At 34.3% G+C, this 21,962-nt stretch overlaps 1 protein-coding gene across 2 annotated transcripts in view; it reads right to left on the bottom strand.

Annotated features, from left to right (window-relative positions):
- The window catches only part of LOC132696031 (uncharacterized), a 249,135-nt gene that overhangs the window by 11,224 nt on the left and 215,949 nt on the right, over window positions 1–21,962 (bottom strand). The window contains exons 5-6 of one of the 2 annotated variants that reach the window (XM_060660565.1): window positions 6,214–6,336; window positions 5,998–6,142 (exon numbers count right to left, since the gene is read on the bottom strand). In XM_060660565.1, the coding sequence (XP_060516548.1) occupies window positions 5,998–6,142; window positions 6,214–6,336 (268 nt within the window). The remainder of the gene's footprint in view (window positions 1–5,997; window positions 6,143–6,213; window positions 6,337–21,962) is intronic. The other variant, XM_060660566.1, reaches the window with a different exon arrangement.

Here is a 21,962-nt window from a genome sequence, read left to right as displayed (position 1 = left end):
TTTATGGGGATTTTGAATCAAGCACCAGGGCAACATTGCTGGGATACTTGCCAAAAAACAACCTGATAAATTAAATGAATAGTTTCTTCTAGAAGAAACTGAACGGAAGATGGACGTGGATGAAAAGTCCAGATGGTAGTACGAGAAACGAAATAGATATTATAATTACTGGCAAAACACTCATAAACAGAGACGTATCAGTCTTAAACTGGATAAGTGCTAAAAGTGATCTCAGAATGGTGAGAGCCAAGCTATGGCAAAGAACGACACCGCAAGATAAAAAAAAAACCGACAACAGCGTCCCAAGGACGAATCCAATAGACAATGTTTACAACAGTGTATCACCGAAAGGCTAACCGGGAGCGAATCGGAAGAAACTATAAACAGCTTAAATTAGATAAAAAAAGTTTTGGTCCAAGTGAACGAAAAAAGAAAAACTCTGCCAAGCTACTAAACAGCTAATTGAAAGGAAGATTATGAAAGCAGAGAACTGACTACTGATGAAGAGCTAAAAGCTAGCTAGCATCCAAAGGCAGGAGGCGATCCTTGAATCAACTAACAGTAAAAAAGAAAGAGAAATCTCCAAAGCGGAAAAAGACAAATGGTCAAAATGAAAGATCGACGGGGACGGATTACAAAAAATAGAGAAGGGATATTTTAATTAGTTGAGCGAATTATACAAGTCAGAAGTCAACATGGAGTCAGAGAAAAAAGGGCATAATCAACCAGGGATCAAAAGCGCTGTTAAAATTGGTGAGAGAGATTGGTTTCTGCCTTCGTAGATTTTAAGAAGGTTTTTGAAACAGTTGTAGTTTGCCGATATACTAGACTGAAATTTAATATAAGCAAAAACGCAACTATTAAGGTAAAACTGCATGAGAATACTAACACCACTTCAAACGGTAGATGAGTGCGGTAGGGTGATAGAATGTCGCGACAACTATTTAATGTCGTATAAGGATATGCGTCAAAAAATCCAAATATTGAGGGCAAGGGAAAGCGCTTAACAAATCTGCATTTTGCGTTCGACATAATATTAGAGCGTATTCAGACAATGTTCTGAGAACTCCAGGTAGTGTATTGTGGTGGACTGAAACATCAACTTCTTCAAAACCAAACAAACCTGTGGAAATATGACTGTCAGTGTTCATAAGATAGAATGACAAGGGCCCACTAAACCTGCGAACTGAAAAGAAGTATAACACTTTCCTGGGTTGCTTATGGAAAATAGGTATTTAAATCAGAAGTGTCAATAGCAATGAAACGGAAGGTTTTTTATCGGCGTGTGCCGCCAGTCATGATTTATGGTGCAAAAACTCCGACTGTTACAACGTCATCGGCTAAAAAACTGATATCAATTCAGCGAAAAATGGAAAAATCAGCTACGTCATTATTTAGCTAAAGTGGAACTGGGCTGGTCATGTTGCCCCATTGACAGATGGAAAATGGGCGAGGAGACTACTCGAATGGATACCAACAGCGAACAGGAGAAGTAAAGGAAAACTTCCCACTTCTTGGATCGACGTTATCAAAAAATTAATGACAATTGGATGTAGAGCTCTTTGAACAGTATTCAGTGGAAAATAATGGGAGACGCCTACATCCAGCCATGGATGCAAAGAAGTAATAATACAAAGGCAGTAATAAGCAGGTAAAACGAACTGTAGTACGAGTAAACCATATATTCCATAATAATAAACAATGAAAGACAATGAAATGGTATAATTTTTTATAATTTTGGGAAAGGCTATTTTGTACTTTGCTATTTGTTAAACTAACTACAGGGTAATTGATTCTGAAAATGTTGTTTATCACAATGGAATTCCTGTGTAACGGAAAAAAAACTAAACCACTGTCCGAAGACCACAGTTGTTAGTTTTTCTAAGAAATCTTTTCTTGCTGCTTTGCTCTCATATACGCGTAGGTGGAAAAGAAAAGAGTAAGTAAAAATTGAAAATACGCTATCGCGTTTCATCAAATGACTCAACAAAAGGAGACCATATTGACCTCCGCCTGACGCTTCGTGAAATCCGGCAATCCAATTAAATTCTTGCGATCTAATATTTCCACACACTATTAACTGCTCGATGTTGTTCCAGGTCTAATGTGCAACACACGCAGCCATAACTTTAAATAGGTAATGTACTTAATTTACTGATGATCGGGTTCGTAAATGACTGCGGCTTAAATAACATTATCAATTCCCTTGTTGCCCAATCGACGGTTATGCATTCGTTCATTAGATGAATTATCTTTGAATCGATTTTATTTGCCGATAATTCCGGTTCCCTCATGCGAATATATGTTCATATATATGTTTATTAGATGAGTGGATGGGGTAGTAAGCACGTCAGGTAATCCAGGAAGATCCTTGACAATGACTACTGGCCTGCGCGCACTGAGCAGTATCGGTTTGTTCTTTGTCAGCCATATTAGAAAGAAACAACAATTTCAAGTAGATTTGGAACATTGGCTGTTTGCATTTAATAAAGTTTGACATTGCTTTCGGTTAAACCGGAAGTTTTATGTCTTTCTTATACTATATTAAAAAATTAAACCAAGTAGAAGGGTACCTACATCTTGTGTCACAATATGAAGGAATATAGAAGAAATGGCAAATAATTGCGAATTGAGTATGTGAATTTGAATAGCTCTTTATTTGTATTCAAACTGTAATTTCTTGTTGAGTGTTGAGTGAAAATATAAAAAAAATAGTTCTCACTTAATAATAATCTTCTTTTTAGAAAGGTTAAGACGCAGGGGATTTTTATTAAGCCAATTAAAATTTTCGTTGTACACATTAATAACAAAACTACGGGCGCACAAATCTCTTAAAGTGGCAACGAAATTGGTTGAATTGAAGGTGTTTATATTTAGTAACTTTTATTTAGTTTAGTTAAATTTGACGCAATAAAGATATTTAGTTGGCTCCAAATTGCACAGTATTAACATTTTTAACTAAACTAACAAAAAACTGTTTGCAACTGGGTCCACATATTGCAATCTGTTGTCAATTATTATATCTTTTTGTAACATATACTTATATATACATATCATCAATGTACCTATCCTTTTTAAGGCTTTGTGTTGTGTGTTGTGTTCTCGCTATAATGGTTATGAAATAGGCTAACGAAAACTTACCAAAATTAACCAAAAATGGTCGGAAATTCAAAAATCCTTTTTGAGAGATTGAGAAAATCTTATTGCTCGTATTTTCGGGGGAATTATAACTCGCGGATGATTTTCAGTCATTCCAACGAATCGGTTAGAAGATACGTGGCTTTATAAGTGTAATAAAATGTCATATACGCATAAGAACCTCATAGTTGGCTATAACAGCGTATTAAATTTTATCTAGATTAGGCTGTCAGTTCATACTTTAACGTACGCGACGTTGTCAGAACTTTGTAATTAAAGTCGGTTTCTAAATCCCCGCTTTTCAAATTTTTATTAAATCTGGGGCTTTGCTGTAGATGATGCATCCCCGTTTCTTTATGAAAACTAGTGAATGTGACGTTATGAGTAGCGCATAGCCCAGCCTATAATGACGACAGTCTAATCAGAATATTTGGATTGACATTTAACCGTCACTTTCATTATAGCACACGTATAATACAGATGATCTATTTCATCTGTGGTGGTCTTTTATGCGTAACATTGTAATCAACCAGTGAACTCGACCTAAACTAGAATAAATCCAAATTTATAGAAAATCGATTTGCGAAGCCAATTTTAATGGAAAATGATTGAACTGAGGTGGATTTTACTTGATGAAAATCCATTTATCAAAATAAATAAGAACTAAAAGTTCAGATTTTCACGAAATTATATATTTTCACATGACAATTGTTTCGACAACACCGTGTCTTTATCAAATGACATTTGATAAAGACACGGTGTTGTCGAAACAATTGTCATGTCATAATACAGGGTGCTTCAAAAAAATGTATACACACTTTGAACTTCCATAGAAAATTTATTTACCGTTCTACAAAGTTAAATTTCAGGAAAATAGAAAGCTGAAAGTCCAATGTAAATGAAACATAAATAACAAATGTTAATACTGTTCAAATTGGTGACCTGCAGCATCAATACAATTCTGAGTACGAGTCACCACTGATTCTGTACATCGTATCAAAACGTCCAATGAGATTTCTCTACACACTGCTTGAATCTCATTCCAAAGAATGTCTAGGTTACGTAGTTTACGTTTGTACACCTAATCTTTTACTGTGCCCCACAAGAAGAAATCCAGTGGTGTAAGGTCTGGAGAGCGTGCTGGAAACTCGATTGGCCCCCTGCGTCCTATCCACCGGCACAACAAATTTTGATCCAGGTAAGCTCGTACGTCTCTGTGATAGTGCGGCGGAGCACCATCTTGTTGAAAATAAAAATCATCATTACCGTATAATGCACGAATGGCAGGAAATATGCAATCAGCAAGCATTGTTAGGTAATTAATACCAGTTACAGTGCCTTCAAATCGAAAAGGTCCAATGAGTCCTCTTGAAGACAAACCGCACCACACACTTACAGCTTTTTCAATTGTAATGTGAGGATTTTCTTCACCCCAGTAAACACAATTGTGCCTATTGACAGTTCCATTAAGTTTGAATTGGGCTTCACGTATCACCAACTCCTGAATCCATTCACAAAATTGCAACCTTCGATCTGGATCGTCGTCATTTAGCTGTTGCACCTGCCTTGGATACTTGCCTCTCTTCAGAATGCGTAGCACGCTGCTAGCACTTACATCACTTTCACGTGCCCCTTGCCTTGAAGATTTGTTAGGAGAGCGTTGAAACAGTTCCAAGACTGCCGTTGATGACTCATCACTTGTAGCTGTTCGAGGCCGACCTGAATGACCTATATGCACATCACACACTGTTCCATGAACTTCGAATTTGTCTCGTATGCGTGGAATTGTTAATCTTGAAGGTGGTTCTGTATCCTACTACCTTCTCCACTGTCTTTGAACTTCATTTACATTCTCAAACTTCCAGTACCACTTAATAACCTGCTTACGTTCTTCAAAACTCAAACGTACGTTCCCCATGTTGATATTACAAATTCCATCTGATAATATAACATAGAGGGACGATTATGCTGGCACCTGGCGAAGAAATATAACATTAGCCTTGTAGAGCGGGAAAACTACAATAGTTTAAAGTGTGTATACATTTTTTTTGAAGCACCCTGTATATAATTTTGTGAAAATCTTAACTTTTAGTTCTTATTTATTTTGAAAAATGATTTCATTAAGGGATGCCCCATATTATTTTCCTGACTGTTTGGGAATTTTCGAGGGCAAATGTTTTCCAAGGGGTATTTTTAAATTTAAATTTAAAGCAGCTCTGATATAAAAAATATATAATATAATATCCAAAAATCCAAAATTAATCTTCAGTTTGGTATTCTTTCATTATTGATTTAGTAATCACAAAAATAAAAAAAAGGATAAAACATTTTGGTTAACATTTAGGTACATATGTCTGTAGTCTTTTTTGAAATTATACTACTGAAAAAGACATACTGCTATTTTCTGACTGATATTTTTTTTAAAACATAGCAAAGATTTACATATTTTAAATTCCGTATATCAATTTATAACCCCGTTTTTCTAAGAAGTCATGTTGTGTAACTATTGTTAGATAATGAAATATTTCATTTCAATGAGCAAAAAAAACAAGCATCCCCATTCCTATTGTAAAATTCGTCTCGCTTTTCTATCACGCTGAGGCTATTCCAGTTTACATCGAGTATCCAGCATTAATACAATGTCAAAAAGATTGGCAGGTATTAAAACACAATTCTTCCCACTTTTAAGTCAAAAGAATCTGTCTCAGCCAATGCATTTATAATTTATTTCACAGTTGAAAATGATTGCGTCTTTCACTAGTTCATTTCGATTCCATCAACCGCAGTTTTTTTTTAATTTTTATATTTAAGAGGTTTTTTATATGTAAGTTACAAGAAGAAAATAATCTAAACATTTACCGGACGTATTACCTGATGACTGGCCAGGCGTTCCCAAAACAGAAGAAGGTCGAGGCTTGGGTCTATCGTCCTCTATATACTTGACTTCTTCCCGTCGATATAGATTAAACAATTTCGCAATACACTGCAGTCTCGCTATTCCCGACTGAAACAGGAAAATCAGGTACCAATTAAGCTAAATAATTATCGCAGTATAAAGCGGATATAATGCCTTACCTGGAACACGGTGTCATCTATTTCAGTCTCTATATAGGAAACAGTTGATAGTGGCACCCGTCTAATTTTCGAGTATGACGATGTCCGGTCGCTACTAACGCGTTTGAAAGCACTTGCGTTAATCTGAAATTAAAGCACAGCCTCAGAAAAAGGTTCAACTAATCTTCAAAAGTCGCACACAAAATGGTACAATAATTTTATACTGTTAATTTCGGTTAGTATAGTTATATTATATTCTGTTTTAAAAAAAGACTCTGAACCATCTGGATTTTTCTTTCCCTGTAAAAAAGACAAAAATTTTGAAAACCCAAAACTTGATAACAAAAGTTATAATGTTGTGACAAATTTATATTTAACATAAAATAGAGACAAATTGATTACTTGGAATCAGTAAATAATAAGAATAAAACTATAAGGACTCAATTCAACTCCGAAGTCGATGTTTCAAAAATTATTATTTGTATAATGTTAGATGTGCATCGCCCACACGGGCATCATCAAACCAATAAAAGCAATTTTCTGAAATGATAAAATAACTTACAGCATACAGACATAAATTGGAATGAGACCCAATCCGTTCGATTTTAACGAGATATAAAAAATGAAATAACAAATGTTGCGATTAAGAAGTAAAAAATATAAAAAATATAACAGAATTACACCGAAGACCTGCAGCTTATATTATTAAACCTTAAAGTAGACTCAAAATTAAAAACTTCATTCACGCAATCAAGAATATGACTCTTTTTGGCTTTGGTGATATCTAATTTCTCCAGAAGATCAAGCAATAGGCACCAGTACTTGTTTTTGAATATTTAAACACTTCAAAGTTTTAAGATATTATGTACGGGATTATAATTTTGATAGGTGGCAAGGAGCAGCATCATAGTAAATTGTATCAAATTCGATTGGAATGTACACTAAAGACCCAAAAAGTGGTTATCTGAATCACACATTGTAGTTGATGACGCAAGGTAAAACATGCCACGGATGGAATACATATTCCAAAAATAAAATGAAGTGCAGTGTTAGCAAAAGCAGCTTACGATTACGGTATCCTATGAAACCCAAAAAATACTGAACCATTCATTTTGTCCAGTGCTAGCGATCATTTTACCAGGTTATGGTACGATAATACTGTTTCCTGTCGTTAATAAACAAAAACACCCGAGTCCACAAAGGTATGTCAGCAAACCAAAGATTTTATGGGAAATCATTAAGCAAGCAACCTCTGTTTTTTTTTTTTAGTTTGCCGCGACGGTTATTTCGACAAATCCGGAAGAGGTAACAACGTGTGCGTGTTTCCCTCGAATTTCAGCCCGACGTTAATGAAACAATAGCTTAATGAAATTGCTAAAGGTGCAATTTCATTAGAAGCTTAATCAATTACGGAAAAAAGCGCTTCCGCCGGCGGGAAAACTGTTGATTTTTCATTTAACCGAGGAAACTAAACGAAATCTAATTGAGGCAAGATATAAATTTGCCATAAACTCACTGCGACTTTCATTTTCTAGCTGTTTTCTGAATTTGATAACTGGTCGAGATAAATAATTGGAAAAGGTATTTAATAGTATATTGCGCAACAAGTTTAATAAGCGCCATTTTAGTCACGAGCTTGTTGTGGCACGAGATGGGCGAGGGCTTATTAAACGAGTCACTGAAGAAGTTTATCTACATGTCCCATTCTACGAGCGTTGGTTTTTGTGACGTAACCGTCAGAATTAACAAACGTCAAAATTACACGGCTAAATTACCAACAATGTTCAAAGTGGCTCACCACCGTGGGTAACAAAGTGAAAGTATCAATTACTGAACGCTTGATATGGGCATAATTGGTATTTTAGAGCAGGGAGTAAAATAATAATTTAAGTTGAGTTTTTGTTTACCTTCGAATCATCTGTTAAGTAAAAGCAAAACATTCGACGAGTATACCACAGAGGGAAGAGTGAATATGTATATATTAATTTAATTACTAATATATTCCATTGATTCCATAGAAATTGAAAGAATACAGAATATTATGGTAATTTTTCGAATAAGATGGAGCCGGGTAGTCGGATAGCAAATTAAAAGATTTCGGTTGGTTGAATATATTTTGTCTCTAAAATTATTAAATTTAAAATGCCCTCATATTTACATAATCGACTTGCACACAGACGTTCATGGAATAGAATTAAGAAGGTGGCATATTTTGACCAATTCAAAACAGTAAAGAAATATTTAAGATGAGTTTGTGATATTGCGTATCTTGTTTCAATTGTTCAATTTTAAGATATCACCCTAAGCATGTAACAATTATATAGAATCTGTTGTTATTGTTCGTCAGTACATTTTATCTCTCTCGGTGTCATCTTTTCGTTTTTTTGAAATTTTTATGTTTTATTTTAGATTAAAAATTGAAAACTTTTTATTTTGTGATGTAAAATCAACCCATAGAAAGTTTCTGTCGCCCCAACCACAGATGCTGCTACCCCTGCAGGTTGTTCTATTTGTTGAAATGTTTTGTAAATTTGCTGAAGGGAATAATCTATCTCATGTTATTGTTAATATTATTATTATTGTTACTATTCCTGTGAATCCCTTGTAATTCTTCTGCATTTCCTGCGAGTTGTTCAGAATTTCTTCATACTGGCACACGAGAATTCCTTTTCCAGTTTATTCCCTGAAAATATCCAAAGAAAAATCCGAAGATAATCCGTCGAGATTTTTTTTTCTCCTTCCTACTCCAAAATTAGTTAAATTAACATTTACTCTGAGAATTCATTCATCAAAAACTGACTTGTGACTAAAGCGTCGTTTAACAAACTTTGTTGTTGTTTACTAATTAGTTATTAACTGAGGTTGCAATAACGCACATTTTTTTAATTCGTTAATTGATTAAAATATATAATTTACCTCATTGATTAAATATGTGGGTACAAGTTTTAGAAATAAGTAAATTTCATTTCAAAGAATATTTTTAAGGAAATTCATTTTTTTTTTTCAAAAATTTGGTAATTACTATCGCTAATGGCAGGCGGACTGGTACCGCTAAGGTGTAATATGAACTTTTTAATTGAGCAGGAAATCGCAAGTTTCATAAGTAGTCCTTTTCTAAACGACATACGCTCATTCTCATAGAGTTCGCGCTTGCTACTCAACGTACACTTATTCGTAATGCCTAAAGAAGCCGGAGCTAACGTATAAAGGTTATAAATCATAACGTAAACTTCCAAACAGATTATCTAGGAGCATATTCCCCGAAGCAAGTTTGTATAGTTCGTTTAAGAAAGCAGGTGAAAATTCCCAATGGAGAGTTATTTCTAGAATCCATTGGACTGTGCGCTAATAATTTTCCTTCCACTGCGGGGAATATCATTTTTCTTCCTAGAACGTAAATTTTAATTATAAATTCAACGAATTCCCGGATGGGGAGTTTTTCCCGAGTTTATTCTATTCAATTGTAGTCAAATATTGCATTTCATGCCGCAATTCAACAAGTTGACCCGACTTTTGGAAATTGTGTGCATTTATATGCGCACAACGCAAACGTAACAAGGCAAAAAAATGCGTGGTACCGTTTTATCATTATGCCATTTAGCTCATTTTCAAGTTGTTTGCGCAAAAAAATAAAATATCAAAAGATAACGGGAAAGTTAAACGCAATTAAAGGAAAGCTTACGTTGCATTGTTTGTTATTTTAATATCGTTGTGTACGCCCTTGGTAGATTAAACTTAACCAGTTTAAAAGGTTGAATAAATTTGGGATTTAAATGAGAAGCGAGCTACCACTCTATAAATGTGCAAATCTTTAAAGATTTATTTGACAAAACCAAGATTTTCCAACAATCCTTCGTTGTCCTGATACCGATAAGTTTGAAATGAAACAATCCGAATAAAAAATATCTGCCATATGTTGGTTTTTTTAATATAGATGAACCATACTAAAAACTTTGCATATTCACTTTCAACTGACCAATAATAGAAAACAATAAACTCAAACACTTTAAGTTACTGTCCTATTACTTAGTACTGTAGTAGATTACAATGTTCGTATGTTCCTGGTAGCATATTTTTTCTTGACACAAATATTACAAATATTTGTGTAATGTGCGGTAAATCCCAAATTATTTTTCCTATTTTTTACTACGCTTGTTTTCATGAGAAAAATATGTATTTATTTTCATACCACATTACAAAAAGGAGTTTGGAGTGCACTTTTGTTAAACTATCTACTGCAGCAACGTTACATCTATAGACAAATGCTAAAAACTATCGTCGTAATTGAATGTGGAGGGTGTCTCGGAAAATGTGATAAATATTTAGTATTCAGATACAATACGAAAAAGTTACATGACAAGTCCTTTTTTATTCCAACAGAGCCCGTACTTTTAATAATAGCACATAGTAGTAGTCATAAAACAGTTATCTCGAAACATATTTATTTCATCAGTAGTGGATTAGGTTGTATACTGGAACAGATAATATTTTAATACTCTGTATGATAAAGACCAGAAAAATTATTTTGAGGCAATGGGGTTTAATTAAACCTTCAATTGGGTACTGGTTAATATCGATAAGGTGGTGGGGAAAGGAAATAACGAATTAAAGTTCCATTTGTTAATAGTATATTATGCAACAAGTGCGGTAAACGACATTTGACTCACGAGTATATTTGACACGAACGAAGCGAGTGTTTCATAAACGAGGGACTTAAAAAGTTTATCAAACGTGTTGCATACTGTACTTTTTCTACGACCGGAAAATTCTGGAAATATCCGAAGTGGCTCGGATCCGGGGGAAACGACACTGATGTGGTAAAGTAATGCTTCCCGCATGCTCGATCGGCGTGTAATTAGGTATTTTAGAGAGGGGAGTAGAAAAATGGCATTTGACTCACGAGTTCATTTGGTACGAGCGGAGCGAGTGTTTAATAAACGAGTGATTATAGTATATTATGCAACAAGTGCGTTCAACGGCATTTGACTTACGAGTCCATTTGGCACGAGCGGAGCGAGCATTTAATAAACCAATGATTTATAGTATATTATGCAACAAGTGCAGTAAATGGCATTTAACGAAACTGGCGCTTCGCGCACGTTAGATCGGTATGTAATTAAGCATTTTACAGAGGGGAGTAGAAAAAATTAATTTATGAAAAGTTGAGGAAACTTTTTCATTAACAGACAAAATACTAATATGTTGATATATTGGCAAAAAGAAGGTTAAAAATGGTGTTAAAAAATGTTCATCTCCCTGTTAAAAATATCAAGAAAATTTACACCACAGTTGAACATGAGCCCATAATAGTATTATAAGTTTAATTTTGTAGAAATTGTGGATGGTCACTGAGTATCATTTTATTTTTGTTTGATTAGAACTAGAACTAGGAAGTACGTGAACTAATGCGGATAACGCCATGCCAAAAAATGAAAGTTATAGAAAAATGTGTGTTTTCTGGGAGTTCGCGGTGGTTAGCCTACTTGTTCAGAGAGACAGTTTTTCCCCTCAATCTTATTTGTTTGACTCACTCTGAACTGACCCCGATTTTGACTTTTATTAAATCAATTATTGATTCGCTCAATCTGCGATTAAGAGTCCTAATAAAACGCAAACAATTCAAGTCTCACGGGGCCAATATGATCGACTACAAAAGCCGCGAAATTAAATTAAATCGCTTGTTCAGTTTCCCGGGGAAATAATCGACGAACCCTTCAGTTTAGCCCTCAAATAACACCGGTGACAGATCCTTTTCATCGAGGCATAACATTGGAAGTGCATTTGTCACACCGACACAGGTATCTCTGTCGTTTCATCTAACTCGACGATCATGCCAAACACTGATTTTCGCTTAATGATTACTACGACTGATTTACACAAACGGAGGGTACTCGTCAATAAAGGGAAGGTCATCGACAATCCGACCCCGGTAAACGTCTACCTACTTGTTATGCATTAAAGTACCATATGTCCTGCAAAATAACGCCCGAAGGGAATTTTGCCAGGCCCGGATCCGGAGGTTTAAATTTATTGAGTGACGTGATTGGATTTAAAAGGTTCAGATCTCTTTAATATTCATGACCATATGTGCCGATTAAAAATGCGGGCAAGCAATTTGTAGTAATATGGCAGTGCGATGGCACTACTTTATTACAAATCCCGAATCAGGTTCTACAACGATGTTCCAGCCATAAGTACGACATCCTTTCCAATTCAATAACTACTACTTACAAAAGCTACCACACAAGCTGCTAGGTGTTAGGTGTAACATGCAAAAACATGATGGTTCCTTTCCATTTCCACATGTCTGCACTCTTATTTACTTAATTCTTGCTAGGATGCTCGAGTGCGTCTACCAAATATTTTATGGTCTCGCTATAATTAATTTATACAGGCTTTAAACGCTATCGTTTGTTTTAAGAGTGTCTACATTTACTACATCGTGATTGCCTTAACCACTGAACATTTACGCTCACTAAGAAGGGCTACGAAATATTTTATGCTCGGTCAGTAATAATATAAAAGTTCTTATATATAGTTTCCTTATTAGTTCATTTGCTTAAAAGATTATAGCATACCTTGGCTTTGAAAGCTTTGCTGTTTTGTTTGTTTATTAATGTACTGAATAGAACCATATTCTGGGAAATTGATTTAGTGAAACAGCATCAGAGCCCATTATTTTGCTCACTAAACTCTCCAACTTGTTCTCATATTAGCTAATTTGCTTTGCATATTACAGCTTTGTTCTTCTTTGTGGAACTTTGGAATTAGTGTAACAACATAAGTGCTTAATACTCTAGCTTTTTATTACCATCGATAATCAGAAAGCAGACTAAAGTAATTTCGCTAATTTTTAATAGAAGTAATGAAAAAGATTACAATTAAAGCGTCCAACGGAAATGGACGGAAATAGTATATTATGCATCAAATACGGAAAACGAAATTTGATTCACGAGTTTATTTGACACGAGCGTAGCGAGAGTTTAATAAACGAATGATTTAAAACCGTATGACCGTTAGTTTTTTTGCTACATTTTCGGAAAACAACACGAATACATTCGCTGACATGACCGTCAGAATTGACTAACTTCAAAATTGAAGGTGTGGGAAATATCTCCGAAAACATCCGATTGCTCCCAAACCCGTGCGGTAAAATCCCATAAATGTTCGAAGTGGGTCGGATTGGTGGAAAATGAAACTGACGTGGTAAAGTGACGCTTTTCGAATCATACACACTTAGGTAATTTAATGATTTCGTTTGGGGCCTACAACTTGAAGTTGTATTTAAAATATTTACATATATATGTATATATATATATATATATATATATATATATATATATATATATATATATATATATATATATATATATATATATATATATATATATATATATATATATATATATATATATATATATATATATATATATATATATATATATACATATACATATATACATATATATATATATATATATATATATATATATATATATATATATATATATATATATATATATATATATATATATATATATATACATGATGACACTATACTCCGGGATATCATCCGTTCGCTCGTTGAACTCCGACTGGAATCCTGCATCCGACTGGAATCCTGCAGACGTTTCCCCAAAATCTCACTTGGCATCTTCAATGCTCGCGCTCCGAAAACACTTCGAACACTCGTGTGAATCAATACGTGAGAATATATATATATATATATATATATATATATATATATATATATATATATATATATATATATATATATATATATATATATATATATATATATATATATTAAATATTTACATATATTGTAAAGAGCTGGCCGAATGGGCTGAACGCGGGTCTGGCTCGCCCCCATCTGCGTTCTGAGAACACGGGTGCACGCAGGAAGAGGCATGACGGATCTATAGCGAGAATGCTCTGCGTGTTATAAAAGTACAGCGCCGCGTCCTGGCCGGGCAGTCAGGTCAAAACGTGAGATCATGCAGCGCAACGGATATAAATGGGCGATATATTAATCACTGATAGGATTTTTGGTAAATATTATTGTGTAAATAGAAAGTGAATTTGTTATTCTGGACAAAATAAATTTTAAGTTCTGTTAAGTTTTAAGCAGAATGACTTATTCACGGTCACGTTTGTCGAACCCGGTTATAATCTGGTCAAAAATTTTTTAAACAAATTATTTGTTTCATCAGTTGCAATTCATTATTATTCAAATTACTAACAAAACTTGTTGTATAGAAAGTTACAAGGTAACAAACGCCAAAACTTATATATTATACATTAATTTATGATGCGTGTTTCTGATATTTTCCGAGTAATTGAAAAAATCATGGATATATAGAATGTTTTATTTAAAATAAACAACCCGACACTCACACAAAATTGTCTCAGCTAGATTTCTTCAAGTTATAGTGTCCACATAACAGATCGACGAAGGTCCCACTAGAGCAAATTGTATATTAGTGTAGTAAACGGCATTTTTCTACTCCCGTCTGTAAAATTCCTAATTACGCACCGATCTAGCGTGCGGGAAGCGTCACGTTACCACGTCAGTTTCGTTTCCCATGAATCCGAGCCACTTCGGACATTTCCGGAATTTTATCGCACGGATTTGGGAGCAATCGGATGTTCTCGGAGATATTTCCCACGCTTTGAATTTTGACGTTTGCCAATTCTGACAGTCATGTCAGCGAATGTATTCGTGTTTGGCGAAAATGTACGTAAAAACTAGCGGTCGTAGAAAGTATAGTATGCAACACGTTCGGTAAACTTTTTAAGTCACTCGTTTATTAAACACTCGCTCCGCTCGTATCAAATAAACTTGTGAGTCAAATGCCGTTAACTGCACTTGTTGCATAATATACTATTGAGTCGCGAGTGGTAAAGTGACGCTTCCCGCACGCTAGATCGGTGTGTAATTAGGAATTTTACAGACATTTTCCGTGGGCTAGATTGATGTATAATTCAGTATTTTACAGAAGGGCGTAGAAAAAAAAATTCAAAAAAAGAAACTGGTGGTTGAAACTCGTTATCGTTTGGTATCTCCAAATCGATGGTAACACTTAATACATCATCCTTATGGTAGTCACATACCAGAGACTCACAGGAAATATTATTATTTAGATAGGTGCAAGTAGATTCAAATAACCGGAGGCATTTGGCGAGTTATATCTCAATGAAAATATATTCACCTCACGATGCATGTACTTATTTCTCATACGTAAGTTTCTTCCAATTCCAGTTAATGTTTCTGTTAGGCTAGTATCGAGTTTGTATTTATCGTAAATGTAAATATGCTACTATTTATCGAATGGTGCGTTTGTGATAGAGCAGCCCTGTCGCTGCAACACCCACGAAGCTGCATAAAAATCATAAATAGAGCATTAGACAAAAGTAGGATAGTCCTTCACAATCGCAGTTACCTCTTCATTGCGGATACATTAATGACTGTTGTTGCTGTAAAACTCCCTTATAAAATGTGTTTAACGGCATCCAATGTGAAATCTCATTAGCCCGGAATTAGCACGCACCATGTTACAATTTGTAAAATTTAACCCTTTTCGTCTCCCATTAAATCGCAAGTAATATATTCGTACGATATTATGTATCTTGAAGGGGCAAAATCACCCATTTTTCCATTTCTGTCTGATTCTGCACTACGAAGTTGATGGAGCATCAGCAGCTCGCAACGTTTCGCCAAAGCAGTTTATTTAAATACGTAAATTAATTATATCCTACTTGAATCCAACAACGCAAGCAAGTATGTAACACTATAAATGACAAATGCAATTACCGCTATAAATTTTAATTTAATAACGCAACAACAACGACACATGATATAGTGTTCTCGTGCTCGATACAAACATTAATTAATAAAATTTTGTATACCCTGTGTATTTTTGTTGGAAACGCACACTCCGAGTGATAAATTAACCCGTGAAGTTGTCACATCGCCGGGGGTGGTTTATTGCGCTCCGTTCGGCTACGCTGTCTGCTGTCTGTTTCAAGTAAAACCGTTGAGGGGGATGAAGTTTTGCATTCACTCGTCTAGTAGATAGAACCGTTGAGGGTCCGGGCGGTTTAATTATTAATTACCAGTCATTGTAAATAGTGTAAATAGCGTTCTTTTATTCAAGCAGTGTTTTTGAATGTTCAGATATATTCGCGCAGACTTTAATGTGACTGTGTTGGATTTGTACTACTTGTCAGTTCGGGGTTTTCGTTTTGTTGTTGCTTTTTGTATTTTATTTATCCCAAGATATGAATATTAATAACTATGAATTTTTATATTATAAACTTCGTAAACAATTTTTTACACACTACAAAGTATAGGAATGCATATTTATAATAATGAATATCAATTAATTTAATTAATGCGACCCATAAAATGTCAGATGCAAAGCTGAAATCTTACTTTTCAAAAATCACAAAAAATCGCAAATTTTTCGTGGACCGTAGCCCAATGATAATTAAACTAATTAATTATGATTGTGCGCTGTAAATTAATAATATATGTACAGTATGCTCAATTCAGTCGGCTCCATGGGGAAAAGGTTTTAATTATTAATTTTATGAATATATTTATTTTTTATATCAGTATCAGTCAAAACAATTAATTTATAAAATTGGTGACATGTTTCGCATAAACCGGCGTCATCCGACCTATAAAAATGTCAGATACAAATCTCAAAAAAGAAAACTTGCTAATACTCCGAAAATCACAAATATGTCTAAGAACTATGGATAATTAACGGTTAACTGTAGGGGATATCTATTTACTACCGGAAAAACAAATCAATTACAGATTTAAAAAAAATTACTGAAACCAATTAAATTTTATTGAAATTTCAATAATGTTCAATAAAATGAATTTTGCTTTTCAGTAAAATAACTTTTCCCACCCCCGTCTGTAAAATATTTAATTACACACCGATCTAGCGTGCGGGAAGCGTCACTTTACCACGTCAGTTTTGTTTCCCACGGATTTGAGCCACTTCGGACATTTACGAGATTTTACCGCACGAATTTGGGAGCAATCGGATGTTTTCGAAGATTTTACTTCACGGCTTCTATTTTGACGTTTGTTAATTCTGACATGTCAGAGAATGTATTCGTGTTGTTTTGGGGAAATGTACCCAAAAACTAACGGTCGTAGAAAAAGTATAGTATGCAACACGTTCGGTAAATTTTTTAAGTCACTCGTTTATTAAACACTCGCTCCGCTCGTATCAAATAAACTTGTGAGTCAAATGCCGTTAACGGCACTTGTTGCATAATATAGTATATTATTTATTTAGAACAATTAATTAAATTAAGTTGTGATATAGTGCCGGCGGTCTTGAAAATTACTGAAGACGTGTTTTGGATAATATTGGATATTTAAAAGTAGTTTCCAATTGCAATCAAATTTGTCAATAAGAATTTTGGATTTGTATACTTGTAACTTTAGGTTCTAGACCATGCAATACATTTTATAAAAAGGAGATATTAATATTAATAAATTTTTATAGAAATATAACTCTAAACAAATATCAATAACATCAAAAAGTAATTTTTGTTGCATATAGTTGTAACTAGATATCTAAAAGTAGTTTTCAACTTTTAGCAACTTTGTCTAATGACATCTTTCGATTTTTTTATTATTATTATTATTTTAATTTTTTGTATATGACTCAAATTTGATATCTGATGGTTGTATGCTCTAAATTTTAGTGGACAACTTTATATAGCAAAATTAATAACAATAAAATTAACGTTTTATTATTGTATTTTCTATTGATATTACGTAATTTCTAGGCATTTTCAGAGTTTTTTGAGACTTATTGACTTATCATCATGTCACTTCTTTTGTTTATATTGTTATTATTGATTCACTTATATATTGGTTTCTAGATGTGGGCAGCTCTTAGCTGCTCAGTATTATTTGTAATTAAATCTGATAGGGCGCCCACATTGACCAGCCGCATGTATTTGCCTCCTTGTCTGATGCGGTTTTATCTGGCGGCAAGGTTTACTAACGCTTAGCATTTCAATGCCTGTGAGGGCCTTTATTGATCGTTTCGACGTTATAGTCTTGTGGGAGTTATACGGGGCGATAATTAATAATATGATAATAATAAACAATAAAAAATTTTAATCGATCACGTGCACTTTTAGGTGCACAAATATACCAGCTGATTCTAATGAATTCAAAGTTTTGGAGAACTTACTACGAAATCTATATAGTGATCTATATTTTAAAAACTCTATTCCTTTATTGAACCAAGAACGAGCAAATATGTGGGTTCATTAGAATTACAACGACTAAACAACAAATAATATATTTTGATAGTTTGGATTGTTATTTTTAGGTTAGTGTTATAAGAACAGAATCGATGATACTTTTAAGGCTGCAAATTTTGAACTGGTCAGGAGAAAACTGTGATATATACTGTATATGTTGTTGAAAAAGATAAATTTAGAAGTTCATATAGAATTCAGTTCTTATTAATATTTAACTTAGGTCTACCACTTATTTACTGAATAAATTATATCAATATGTATAACTCAAGATTCAATTATATCACCTTTCTTCTGAATGTCGCAGTTGTACAGAGCAAAATAAAAATTTCGTTTGCTAACGATTTCATCAGCAAGCATTGACTCAAGTGTGGATGAAGGTAGACGCTGTTTTAAGCAAAAAGAAATAAAAATTATCCATTTTAAAATTCAAATTAATATAGTTTAAAATTTCCTTTTATTGTTCATTGGCTTCTAAAATCTGAAGAAGACTTTTTAACATCTCCTACAAAGGCGCAGAAACATGCGTCTCGTTTTAGACATAAACCGGCAATTAACGTATGAATTTCATGAAATAGGACTAGATAACAGTAGTCCAAAGGAGGCCCTAGAATGTCAAGCGTTTCCCCTCGAACGCAGAGCAAAATCCTTGTCTTTGTAATCCCTAATTACAGTTGACTGTAGTAAGACTAATGAGAAATACGGATTTTGTCTCACACGCGTCCCTCCATACAGAGCATATCAAAGTTAAGATAGCTTTTGGCTAATCTGTCTAAGAATTTATACCCAAGTCTTGCCATCTTTCTAACGAATTGGGGTAATTGTCCTCTTCTTCCATTTAACTGAACTGAAATTACGAAATTTTGAATGTTATTCAATGAAAAGATAGTTAACACTAAATTTTACATTTGTTTATTCCTTTATTCGATTTTAGTTTACAGATGTTCAAAAATCAGTAAACATACTTTTTATAGAAATTTATATTATTTAACCGGTGCAGTTACACAATTAAAAACCTAGACAGAAGTGAAGTATCCTTTAGAAAAGGAGAGAATGGAAGAGCTATGCAAGCAGAAGCGTCATTATTATACCATTATTTTCTTGGTAATATGACAACTTTTTTGAGAGAAAAAATTGTGAGGGAAACTGTTTAAAAATTAGTTAAAAAATATTATTCTTTTTCTTTTTTGCTTTGCAGGCCGTTTGCGCTATCCACGTATATGTGTTATTGCATTATATGGGGTTTTATTTACAAAAAAACTATTCCTTCGAGTTAAGACCCATTAAGCATCAATTTTAGTGGAGTTAGTGGGACTGTCTACGACGCCGCAGAGGAAATAATGTCGTTCATCAGTTCTCCCGCGGGAGGAAACTCGCACGCTGTCCACGCGATTATAAGGAGGGTTCCAATATAAGAGAATTTCTAGGAAATATTTGACAATGAAAAGTTTTTTGATACTTGACCAAAATTCGGAAGGGGACTATTTGACTGAACCTAAAACTTTTCTTGATACTCCTATTTTGCTGTCTCCTTGTGTTTCCGATATACGTGGTGTGTTCCAAAAGTAAGGTGACTTCTGTAATTGGGCGGGCTACGTACATTTGATCCTCGATATTTTTTTATGTTAGGTTGGTACACACGTCCTTAACATATGTTCACAGTTTCAGCCCGTTTGCACGTTTACTTTTTTTTGTGAGGCAGAAGTGTTAGACGTGTTTTGTATGCATAAAACACTTGAAATGTTTACAACGGCATATAGTGAATCTACTTTGAGCAAAAAAAAAAATGTTTATAAGTAGTACAAGCTGTTCCAAGATGGCCGAGAAGACGCCGATGATGAACCTCGCTCTGGAGGCCCCAGCACGTCAGTAGCTGATGAAAGTGTTGGAAGAAGTGAAACAACGTGTAGCAGAAAAAATTGATCCGAAACTGCCTTATTTTGAACAAAAGGACCGTCGAGGGAACATCGCTCAAGCACTCTTAAAGTACTTCAATAATGAACCTGATATGCTCACAAAGGTCATAACTGGTGATGAATCATGGGTTATGGCGTCGAAACGAAAGCCCAGTCGTCCCAGTGGAATACCGCAGAATCTCCAAGGTTTTCCTTACTGTTTTCTTTGATTATCGAGGCGTAGTACTTCAAGAGTTCTTACAGCAAGGTCGTAATGCACCTGCTCACTCATCGTTGTTTGTGTCAAACTTTCTGACCAAAAACAAAACCACAAACATGCCTCAGCTCCCATATTCACCGGATATCGCCCCTACGACTTTTTCTTATTCCCAAAACTCAAGAAACCCATGAAGGGAATGAAGTTCGTAGGATTGAGGAGATAAAGAACAAATTTGGTGGAAAAACTCAAGGTTATACCAGAGGGGCTTCGAAGATTGGAAAAAACGGTTGCACAAGAGTATTATTTCTGGACGGTGGAGGGGGGGAGTTACTTTGAAGGGAGCAACATTAATTTTGATGAATAAATAAATACTTTTTGACAAAACTTAAAAGTCGCCGTACTTTTTGAACACTCCTCGTAAAATCCATAAGAGCGAAAAAACTAAAGAGAAACTAATTATATTTTCATTTGCTTAATGGTATATGAGGTTATATTTTTCGACATTTTTGTATAGCATATAGATGTCCGGCATTAATACACACCTCGTAATATCCATAAGAACGAAGAAAACTCAAGAGAACCTAATTATATTTTCATTTGCTTAGTCGTATAAGAGGCTATTTTTCGACATTTTTGTATAGTAATATTAGTGATTGCGGAATCTCATAACTATAACTATAAAACTAAAAAATACCCAATGTCTCTTTAAGACGTCAGCTTCGTTAGCCACGGTCGTAAGCTACTTTCGACGTTTCCGGAACTTTAGTCACGAGTTTGGGAGCGATCGAATGTAGCTACTGTTTGTATTTTGGCGTTTGTCAATTCTAAAGGTCACGTTACACATCTTCAATGGATGTATTTATGATATTTTGCAAAAATGTACCCTAAAAGTAATGTAATCTAGAAGGTGGTAAATTTTTAATTCGTTTATGATGCTCGCTGTGCTGTGCTGCGTTTGTACCACATCAAATTCGTGACAAAAATGGTATTTGTCAAACTCGTAGTATAATATTCTATTGTGTATAGACAATTGAAATTCAAAAAGTTTTATTCAATAGAAGTTTCTGGTATTTTGATTCTACTATCCACTTTCCAAAATCCAATTTTTCTTCCAACGCAAAGAAAATACTGAATATTTCTCACCGCAGGTGTTTATAAGGCTAGCCATCCAAAACACCTAATTATTTGGTATATCAAAAATATAATATCAGTTGTCCTGGCGACGCATTTCCATAATTTTTACATACCGCGCCGCTTTGACTAGATTTAGCATCAAATAGAGTCACAAAGGCTAATTGAAACGATAAAATTTATTTTCCCAGAATATCACATTTGCCGAAAAACATTTAAAAATA

The sequence above is a fragment of the Cylas formicarius genome, unplaced genomic scaffold (assembly GCF_029955315.1).
Source record: "Cylas formicarius isolate icCylForm1 unplaced genomic scaffold, icCylForm1.1 PGA_scaffold_1__22_contigs__length_36826433, whole genome shotgun sequence".
Taxonomy (NCBI): domain Eukaryota; kingdom Metazoa; phylum Arthropoda; class Insecta; order Coleoptera; family Brentidae; genus Cylas; species Cylas formicarius.
This window is presented reverse-complemented; position numbering and strand designations above follow the sequence as displayed.